The sequence below is a fragment of the Scomber scombrus genome, chromosome 23 (assembly GCF_963691925.1).
Source record: "Scomber scombrus chromosome 23, fScoSco1.1, whole genome shotgun sequence".
NCBI classification, from domain to species: domain Eukaryota; kingdom Metazoa; phylum Chordata; class Actinopteri; order Scombriformes; family Scombridae; genus Scomber; species Scomber scombrus.
Window position 1 is genome coordinate 2,063,857 of NC_084992.1, and position 11,309 is coordinate 2,075,165.

Below are 11,309 nucleotides of genomic sequence, written 5' to 3' on the forward strand. Positions count from 1 at the left end.
CTCTGAACATGGCCCTTTGAAATGCCAGGTCGCTTTTAAACAAGACATTTATTATTAATGACCTGATTTTAGATAATAATATTGACTGCATGTTTTTAACAGACTTGGCTTAGTACAGATGGACCAGCTACACTCCTGGAAGCCTCACCAATCAACTATAACTTTTCATTTTGGTAAGAGAGGAGGAGGTACAGCAACCATCCTCTCAGCAGCATTTAGTTTAAAAAATATTACATTTGAGGGATACACATCACTGCCTTGTTTTAAACAGTCCTCCGACCGAAAGATGTTCAACTTTTATTTCAGATTTCTCAATCTGCTCTCGATCATCCACACCAATTTTAACAGAATTTTAATTTACACATAGATGATCAAAAGGATAATAAACCCTTCAGTATTTTTAAATATGCCAAATTGTATGAATTTTAACTGACACATTATTAAACCAACACACAACAGAGGCTTCATTTTAGATTTAATTATAACTTATGGCCGTAACAGCAATATTTCCTCAGTAGGCATTTCTGATCATTTTAGTATTTTTCTTTACTGTCAATGGTTTTAATCAGGAAAATATTTCAGAAAGAAAGTGTGAGGAAGCGCTATCTTACTCCTGAAGTGGCTGCAAATTGTATTCATCTTTTACGTGACCCTCCTTCCAACATTTTACCTTCTGCCTTCCTCCTCCACAGTCCCTGAAGGCTCTGCCGGGATCTTGCCTGGGCCAGCAGCTTTGCGAAGGTTGACCCCCCCTGCATGGTCCTCCTCATATCTGCTGATGTCCCATTGAGGGGCAGCTCACCTGGTGGAAGGGTGAGCCTGGAGGTGGGGGTGGTGTTGGACTCCTTAAGGCATAGAAGGACTTTGGGGCATCAGGTAGAGGCAGGTCTGTAGGAAAAACTCTACCTACCTTTTGTTGTCCTCAGTGAAGCTCTTAATGCCCAACCACATACTCCACGGGTCGTTGGGGGAGAAGTGACTTTGGATTTTGAGAGCATAGGTGGATTTTTCCCTCTTTATACCTGACACCAGCTTTCTCCTTGCTGTGCCAGAGCATCACCAGACCTGAACACAGTTAAAAGTTGTGTCTGAGAGTGTCTGTTTTTGTTTTTTTATCTGTGTTGAATCAGTGCCCATTCAACTTGATAGTGGTGTTCGTGATGTCATTTTGCCAGCACCACATAATGTAGTGTTACAAGGTTGTGATCAGTTCACATATTTCTGTGACATCAGGTTGACGCCCATCTCAACCCTGCAGGTTCCCAACTCAAACATAGCAAGCTGCAAGATTAAATAGATCTTTAATCTCAATGATTGAATAGGTAAATAAAAAATAAAATTGTCTCACTGCAAAAGTTAAGTCAGGTTCAACATTTTTGCATTAGCATCGCCTCTGAAATTGAAATGTATGAGGGAGTAGCATTTCTAAAAAAAACATTTATTACAGTTGTCTGTGGACACAAGTAAAACCATTGCCTTTTTCGGGATTGTCTTGCTTTTGCCTCTCCATTGCACCTGTTGACGCTTTCATTTGCACCAAAGCAGCTGAAACTGATTCTCAATCACGTGTGCCTCCTAAATGGGCAGATTGATCTCCCTGAAGTCTAACTGACTTGGTGTTATTCTGTGATCATTAAGTGTTCCCTTAATTATTTTGAGCAGTATAGTTCAAACCTAACCTTTAATGCATAAAAGACCAAGTACACAATTTTCTCTATCTCCACCAGTGACTAATTAATTATTCATATTTAACATTTGACTCAAAAATAAAAATGAAAGTAGGCCTCTTTCTATAGAAACAAAGGTTGTCAGTCTTCCAACTGTAGTGCAGTATTTCCTTGATGATGAAAATATTCTGTGTTGTCATGCTGCTCCATCAACGCTTCAGCAGTTAAACCCTCATACTCATCATTGTTCTTTGTACCAGAAAGTTGGTTGGACTAGTTTACAGTTAAGAGGAAAAACACATTGCCTGTAATTAAATGCTTCTCTTAACAACAGAAGCATAGTCTAGTTTGAACCTTAGACATTCCTCTTGTTGGCACTTATGTTGGCAGGACTGGTTTCTGCCCTCAAACTTGAGTCTTACATTCCACTTGGATATTGTAAAGCTTCATTATCTGATTGTTTTTTACGATCATGAGGTTATCAGGTTTAAGGAAACAAGCTAAGTCGATTTGTGTCTGTTTTTGTTTTGATCTGTGTTGAATCGGTGCCCATTCAACCTGATCGTGGTGCTGGCACATGATTTTAACACAACCGCGTATGTAAGTGAGTTTGTGTTGATGCCCACCTCAACACACCAGGTGGCCCAATAGGAAACAATGGAACTCAAACACAGCGAGCTGCAGCTTTAAACAACAAAATGGATCAACAGAGATAAACTCTAATAACTAGCATCAGTTTTGACTCTAAAGAGGAGAGACGGCCGATGACAACTGTCTCCAGTCATTTGAATTTGGACTCCAGTACCCATTAAACCATTGCTATCAGTGTTGCATATTTCTCCTTTAATTTCTTTTCTCTTATGTTGTTTCTGTCTGCAGATTGGGTTCTTCTTTTATGGAGGTTTCTTGTTCTCAAGTCTATCCAGGAAAACAGATCTTTAATCTCAATGGTAACATCTGAATAAATAAATAACTCTCAGTCATTGCTGATGTCGGCCTCAACGCGACTTCAGACCAAGGAGTCCAAACCAGAAGTGTGACCTTAAAGAGTTTAAATATGAACTTTTTCTGACATACAAACAAGGTTTTATAAATGTTTAATAGATACAAACTTGATATCAGCAGCAGTGTTGACCAAAAAAAGCAACGTACATCCATTCAACTTGGCAAAAGAAAGCTACTCTTCAAGGGTTTCAACAGACCCATTTAATATCCTGGTACTGAACAATTAGAGGGTGGTTACCATTGTTACTTGTCACCATGTTGAAAGAATGGCACCAAAGGGCGAATGTAAACTCATAATACCTCTTTCTCTCTTACTTAACCGCCTGTTCAGCAGCAAAGACCTAAAAACACATTTCAGAAACATAACAATAACACGCTGACTCCATCTGCAGAAATACGTTGACCATTTTTAGCTTCATACAAATTATTACATAACAGAACAGACATCCCAAATCAAACATTTATAATAAACAGAAGCTACAGGAAATGTAAACAGGTTAGGTGTACCTTTATTTGGACAGAATTGTCCTGTTTGTAACCCTGTCTGTGCAAAGAGCTGCAGTCCTCTAAATGCAGATCAATTCTTCTTTAAAACTAGTTTGAACAGAAACATTTGTTAGTGGTGTTAACGGAGCCAGCAGCAGCGAGGAGTGTGCAAATAAACTATAAAACTGTTTAAAAAAGGCGTTTTTGTGTGATACAGTACAAAGTAAAGCAATGATTTCTCACAATAAAAAACAACATGCAAACAAGACAGCAACGTTTGAACCGACAGAAAGTTTCGATCTTCACATATCTTTCTAATGTCAAAACTTTCTGAAATGAAATACTGTGCTCAAACATTTATGTTCAAGTTGGCAGCAGTTTTTGGGATCACAGTGTCCCCTGCAAACAGAGGTCCAGACAACCTGGGATCCGTCTGCAGGAAACCGTGCAAGCGTCCAGTCGAAGAACACGTACCGAAGAAACGAAGACTTCAAAAGCAGCCTGAATCAGTTCCTTGCAGCGCCGACCGAGCTTCACGTTTCGTCACAAAAGGTTTATTGCGCTTTAAACGAGTCCGGGTCCGTACAGTACTTACAGTGGAGTTCCTCAGGTCTCTATTCAAGGCCGAGGGAGAAATTAATCCCATGGACAATACCGATGATGATGGGTTGCCAGGCAACCAGGTATCTGAGCCAGTCAAGCAGCTGTCCATACAGGACATGTGTCTTCTCCCAGCTGGCGAGATATGAATTAAAGAGCATTCAGGATGCTGATGTGTAATACCTTCATGCATTTATATACATCATCTAAATCATCACAGCTTCTTCATCAATCAGTCACCCATACAGGGACAATAAAAGGATACGGATTGTTCATCATCCTCTTCATGTCGACCTTCTCGTTGCAGTACGGACACGTCTGCTTCTTACCCACAATGCACCAGCCGCGGATGCAGAACTCATGGAATCTGAAGGGGCGGGTCGAGTTAAGGCACAAAAAGCTGCAGATAATCGGGCTGAAAAGTTATTTTTTATTGTGCAGTCACACTTTGTGAATGGTGTATCTCAGTGTTTTATGCTATTAGACATTGTTAGTATGTATTTTCTCTGACCATACTCAGCATGACTCCATACAGTCTGGACAAGCATGTCAAAGAATGATTGATAATGACCGAAATAACTTGAGGTGCCTCACCAAGGATATCACATTCTGCTAGAACTGTGCATTGTAGATATTTGACCCACTCTGTGACAGTATAAGACTCCTGTGTTCTGGAGTGAATCTTTGTCAGTGTCTCAGGCATGCAGACTTGAACCGAGCTCGTATTAAAACATGTATTAAGACGGCACTTCTGATCCGAGTCATCATTGCCACTCCTCTGACACAGTTTCTTTTTACATCAGGCATAGTAACATATTTCAGAGTCAGAAAAGACCGATGGACACATCAGCATCCCTCGCTGTTGACTTACATACTTTTAACATAGGCGGTGTCCAGAATCATACACTAACATACTGTTCATGTATGTAGTTGCGTTCCAGCTGCCTAGTATGTGGATTCTGTGTTCCTGAGAAGTACATGAATGTAAACTAGAATATATTAGAGTAGTGGTGTGAGTCTCCTCAGACTGTGCAATGGTGGCAGTAAATAATAAACAATTTTCATTCAACAGTATAGTAGATCGGAGCAGTAATGGCATCCTGCTTGAGTATACTTCAGTCTGCTGGTAATGGCATACTTAATCATTCATTTGATAGGCAGTAGGTAAGTATGTGATTTCGAATGCAGTCATGGTGACACAAGGCTGAAATAGTAAACCCTGCCCATTTGCTAAACATTCATTAGTTAATCTCCCATGTAATAATTGGCTGCTTTTATTAGTCTCATTCTGTATCTGATAGTAAACTGAACATCTCCGAGTTTTCAAAGATCTTCAGTTTAAACAAAACAGCAACAAACTTTGGGATTGGGGAAAACTGAGTCTGACAATTTCTGTAACCAACAATCACATCGACTGGTCAGCTGTGTAGAGATGAGAAAGAAGGTAAAGGTTTCAACTTCTTTTCCAGCTGTTTTTTCATGTTTTACACAACTATTTCTGTCACTTTTTGTATGCAAGATGGTCCTTTGGGATTGCCCATTTAAAAAATGCTGTTAAGACTTTTGCCTTCCAACATGTTTACAACATCGCAGTACAAACTAGTTTCTTCTCGGGCATTAACCGACTCAGAGGATACAGGTGTCCACAGGAGAGCTCGTAGGTGTCTTCTATAAATCCTTCATCCTCCACGTCCACCAGGATCCTCTGACCGCAGACCGCACAGATGTCGTTGGTCAGACTCCGGCTGGGCATTCCCCCCTTGTTGTAGTACTGAGAAAAAAAACACACAAACGTAGAGCTGCAACGATTAATCAACTGGTCGATCGAAAGAGAAAATCAACTGTGTGATACCAGAATAATCAGTTTAGTACTCTTTAATGTAAAAATACCAAACGATTACTGGTTCTAAATTCTCCAATGTGAGAATTTGATACTTTTCCTTGTTATACTTTTTAGTAAACTGAATGTCTTTTGGTTTTGGACTGCTGGTCGGACAAAAATAAGGCATTTGAAGATGTAAAATTTACTGACTTTCTAATGACAAAACAATGAATCAATTAACTAGGCGGGAACTTCAGCGGGTTTGCAGTGTGGACCAGCCGGGACCAGCGAGTGGGATGAACGTTGAAAATGAGGCGAGGCAGACTAGACCCCATTTATGATGCACAACATCACGTAAGATCGAAGAATGACAAAGCATTGTGTGTCTGGAGATACATTGGCCCCATCAAAGGAAGAGGTGTGTTTGCATTGGAGCCAAATCGTAAAGGCTCATTCATTTTGGAGTACAGAGGAGTTTTGGAGAAGACTGCAGCATGGAATGAGTATAGATACTTCTTCAAAAATAAAGGAACGGATTATTGCATTGATGCTTCAAGTGAAGATGGGACACTTGGCAGACTCGTGAATGATGCTGAAATGCGAAAATGAAAAAAAATAGAGGTGGATGGTGTACCCAGTCTGTGTTTGTTGCCATCGATGACATTGAGGTAGGTCAAGAAATACCCTATGACTACGGAGGAGAAAACCTGCCATGGCATTCTTGCCAAAGGCATCAAATATCCAAATCTATGGCTCCAACTACAGTCGAGAAACCTGTTCTCCACACACCAGTCGTCTCCCCATCTACAGGCCACACACCAGTCGTCTCTTCGTCTACAAGTCACACACTATTCCTCTCCTCCACAGTGCTCCCTGAAGAGTAAGCCAAGAGACCAGGCAGTTGCAATGATGCTTTTGAAGAACAGAGAGGAAGGAAGAGAAGAAAGCAAGAGAATTCAGGAGGAATGAGGAGGAGAGATAGGGATTGCAAGACACATCGTGTTATGAAAGAGAAGTTGGGCTCATTTGAAAAATGCTCAGTTTGCCGTGGGCCAGTGGTGGGGACTAAGATGTGAAGGTCTAGTCTTGCTTGGTCCAATGTGGTGGTGACATTAATGTACAATCCACTGGACAACACAGCATCTATGAGTCTATATGTTGGACGGGCAATTTCACAGATGATGATGAAGATGAGAGTGAGGAGAAACAAACCACTGATGATAACGAAGCAGAGGTAGATTGTCCTTGTGAACTGAACGACGTAAACATGGACACTCCTGAAGCAGACGGACTCCTTCCTGTACATAATGTACGCAGAGGGCAAAACAAGAAGACCATGGACCAGAGCAGAGGAAAATGCTGTGCTGAGACATTTCAAGTCTCACATAATTAAAGGCCATTTGGCATCGAAGAGGGAGTGTTTGGTTTGCAAAGAATGTGAACAGCCAGCACTGAAAAATACAACGTGCCAAAACATTAGAGACTTTGTAAGAAACAAGGGTGCGGACCAAAACTGTCATCCACACTGAAGAACAATATCTGTGCAGCTAGAGTTGTGACGATAAGCAATAAATAGTTATCAATTCATGATCATTACATATTATTATGTGTAATGTTTTTAATGTTTTTTAGGAAGTTGCCGGTAACATCTGGCAGGGGGACAGCCAATGTAAATCAACCTCTGGCTGCAATTGGGTGCAACAATGTTTTTTTTGAAATGTTAAATGTTGTAAATAAATTGAAATTGAAACTGTGAAATAATCAGCAGCTTAATCTGTAATGGAAAGGTTGCAACCTAAGATGTGTTATGTTAGGTTGGAATCATATTATTAAGAATAAATTTTATGTTTTTACCCCGATTGTAGAAGCCATGTAGTCCGAGCAGATTTCAGCAAAGTCTCTGCCCATCACACCGTAGTAAAGTCCGTAAAACAGCATGATGACACCAACGTCCATTGAGTCCTCAGCCTTGATCCTGAACAAAGGAAGAAAGAGATATCGGCTGTCAATTGAGCCCATTTAAATTAAACTGAGAGACATTTCAATTGATCGTATTGACTTAATTTGAGTACTCTAATTGGCATTGAGGGTCATTATGTTTATAGTATCTTTAACAGGCTTTTAAATATAAAGTGAGATCTGTTAAAGGGAGCTCTACACATTCCCAGGTCTACATTTTTATTCTGGGGCTGATTTATCTTTGCAGGACTTACAGTAGAGCCCGACTGATATATCGGTCAGCCATTATTATTGACCAATATATCAGTATTGGTATATATATTGTCCTATTCTGTATGTATAAGATTATTGGTATCAACCCCTAAAATCCAGTATCTGTCACGCCCTAATTTACAGTTGAAAAAAACTCCTTATTTATCATAAACTGGCCTTGTGTTGTCTGGTTACTGGATGTCATCTCACTGGTAAAACTAAGTGTTCACAGAAGGCTTTGGGAGCATTTTTATACGTTCACCTCGAATGTTCTGACGTTACAACGTTATCTAAATTCCCAAAGATCCCAAAAAAGCAAAGAAAACATCCTCTGTAAGTCAAAATGTAATGACTGCATATTTCAATTTAAAGCCTGTTTTACTGCAGTTTCTCTAACTTGTTCTCACTTTGGTTTTGCTTCAGTTTCAGAGTCACTGCACGCTGTTTGGAGCTGTGGTGACATTAGTGGTGTAACTTACACACATTATTGGACACCAACAGTACAACAAAAACCTTTAACGAACACATCACCGCCATCTAGTGGTCACTGTTATAACATGCACATAGTCACACAGTATTTGATGCAGTGTGGTCGAGATAAATTTATCTCTGTAAGAAAATGTCTGAAATATGAAAATGTAAAAATCACTTCTGATATCTGTTATTAATATGTTAACCTTAACCCTTTTAGCTTTTACTGGACACAACAGCAACACGTATAGAGGGAGTCACACACTATTAAACTTCAGAGGTTTGGTATCAAACAGTCTAGATTCTTTTCCCTCATGAGACACAGCTGTGATGAAATGAATGTAATTTGACACATGAGTCTCCTCCTACTGACTGCAGAGGTGGATGCATGGCAGAGAGCTGTTTGATTCCAGCTGTGAACATCAGACCAAACACAACTCACAAAACCACTCAACACTTATGGCGCTTTTCCACTACACAGTTTCAGCACGACTCGCCGCGCCTCGACTCGGCACGGTTCCTTTTCCATTACAAAAAAGTACCTACTCAACGTGGGCGGGGTCATCATAGCACGGCTCCGCGAAACTGCCGTGACTTCGTTTTATACACGACACAAAACACATAAACAATGGAGGACATTGAGCCGTATGGCTGTAACGCTGCTGCCGGTATTTAAAAATGCCGGGTTTGATTCTTGTGTGGGACGGCTCATGACGCTTCCAGCGACAACTCTTCTGACCAATCAGTGGCTGGCAGTCTTGTGACGTCACATTTAGTACCGGCTTGGCTCGCTTGGAACCTCACCAGAGCAGGTACTAAAAAAGGACCAGGTACCAGGTACTATCCCTAGTGGAAACGCAAAAAGAACCGAGGCGAGTCGTGCTGGAACGGTGTAGTGGAAAAGCGCCATTATTCACACTGAACATTCAGTTACAGCATTTCACTTCTGGAAACATGGAAACACTCGCTGTCATTTTACTCTTTTCAACACTTGTAGGTACGTATGTTTTTGTCATTGTGTGATATTTTACAAATGATGGATATTTCACTCTGGAACAGAACTTTAATACAACATGTTTCCTTCACTAGGTAACACCTTGGAAGATGATCTCTATAGAAAGTAGATCGGTTTGTGTCCACAGAGTAACACTGTACAGTTCTCCTCTCAGCCTCATGAACAATGTTAGTCTAATGGCTTCATTTTCTCTACTTTTTCCAGGACTAATAGCTGTTAGTCTATTATTTAGTGGAAAACTGGAAATCTACTGATCCAATCTCCAATATGTATCTTTGTTTTCACTTTCTAGTCTTAACCATTTATTGGTGCCACTTTGCTCTGTTTCTTTTGTGTTTTCATTAGTTCCCTTAAAGGTTTAAACTGATAGGAATGGTATTTTATTAATGGTATAAAATACAGAGCAATATAAAGTTAATGATAATATCAAAGGGAAACCCAAAGACGTCAAAAGGAACTGCCCTTTTCATATTCTTTGAAATTCAGAAATGTATTGTTTGTAAATCTGTGTGTAGTACTGTCTTATTGTTTGATTTTATATAGATGGGTAAATGTAAATGTATTCCCTTTCTCCTGTGTAATGACGAGTAGGCGCTGGAGTAAATATTTGTTTTAAAAGTTCAACAATATGTTAACGATGCTGTAAAACTTGATCTTCATCCTCAGTTCCGAAATATATTTAAATTTAAACTATAGCACTACTACTGTAATTTATAACTACAACCAATCAGTTCATCAGTATTTCAACCAGCCAACATCCTTCGGCACAGCTTTGGGATGCCTTTTCTGTGCTCTCTGATAAATACGATACTTTTAACCCCCGACCCCGTTGCCATGGAAGTGTGGACGACTCACCTGAAGAAAACGTTGAAGCCGAACATGGTGAACATGATGGCCAGGTAGCCCAGAACACCCACCGCATAGCTCAGCTTGTAGATCAACAGGAACCACTTGTACACCATCCTGAACACAGAAATACAGCCGGAGTGTCGTCAACATGTATGATACAAACATATCAATGAAATCTAAGTAATTTGTGGGGTAAATAGGGGCACGTTTTGCTCCAAATATACAAGAACTAATATATTAATCTATTATCAGTAGAGGAAAGTAACTAAGCACATTTACTCAAGTACAATTTTGAGGTACTCCACGACATCTCAGAGGGAAATATTGTACTTTCTACTCCACTACATTTATTTAAGAGCTTTAGTTACTTTTCAGATGAAGATTTGACACAATGGATAATATAACAAGCTTTATAAATACAATACATTGTTAACCCTCCTGTTGTCTTCGAGTCAAGGAAGGAAGGGAGGAGGAAGGAAGGAAAGGAGGGAGGAAGGAGGGAAGAAGAAGGAAGTAAGTAAGAAGGGAGGTAGGGAGGAAGAAGGAGGGAAGGAGGGACGAAGGAAGGAAGGAAAGGTGCTACATCACTCATAATACTGCAGTACTTTTACTGTAATACTGCATACTACATCGCTCATAATACTACAGTACTTTTACTGTAATACTGCATACTACATCGCTCATAATACTACAGTACTTTTACTGTAATACTGCATACTACATCGCTCATAATACTGCAGTACTTTTACTGTAATACTGCATACTACATCACTATAATACTGCAGTACTTTTACTGTAATACTGCATACTACATCGCTCATAATACTGCAGTACTTTTACTGTAATACTGCATACTACATCACCATAATACTGCAGTACTTTTACTGTAATACTGCATACTACATCACTCATAATACTGCAGTACTTTTACTGTAATACTGTATACTACATCGCTCATAATACTGCAGTACTTTTACTGTAATACTGCATACTACATCGCTCATAATACTGCAGTACTTTTACTGTAATACTGCATACTACATCGCTCATAATACTGCAGTACTTTAACTGTAATACTGCATACTACATCACTCATAATACTGCAGTACTTTTACTGTAATACTGCAGTACTTTACTGTAATACTGCATACTACATCGCTCATAATACTGCAGTACTTTTACT

The 11,309-nt window shown here is 39.7% G+C and overlaps 1 protein-coding gene across 1 annotated transcript in view; it reads right to left on the reverse strand.

Moving 5' to 3' along the window:
* Positions 1-2,795: 2,795 nt before the first annotated feature.
* rnf175 (ring finger protein 175) overlaps positions 2,796-11,309 on the reverse strand; it is a 15,291-nt gene continuing 6,777 nt past the window's right edge. The window contains exons 5-9 of the mRNA XM_062444825.1: positions 10,133-10,240; positions 7,435-7,555; positions 5,396-5,529; positions 4,024-4,125; positions 2,796-3,893 (exon numbers count right to left, since the gene is read on the reverse strand). Coding sequence (XP_062300809.1) covers positions 3,773-3,893; positions 4,024-4,125; positions 5,396-5,529; positions 7,435-7,555; positions 10,133-10,240 — 586 coding nt within the window. The 3' untranslated portion in view covers positions 2,796-3,772. The remainder of the gene's footprint in view (positions 3,894-4,023; positions 4,126-5,395; positions 5,530-7,434; positions 7,556-10,132; positions 10,241-11,309) is intronic.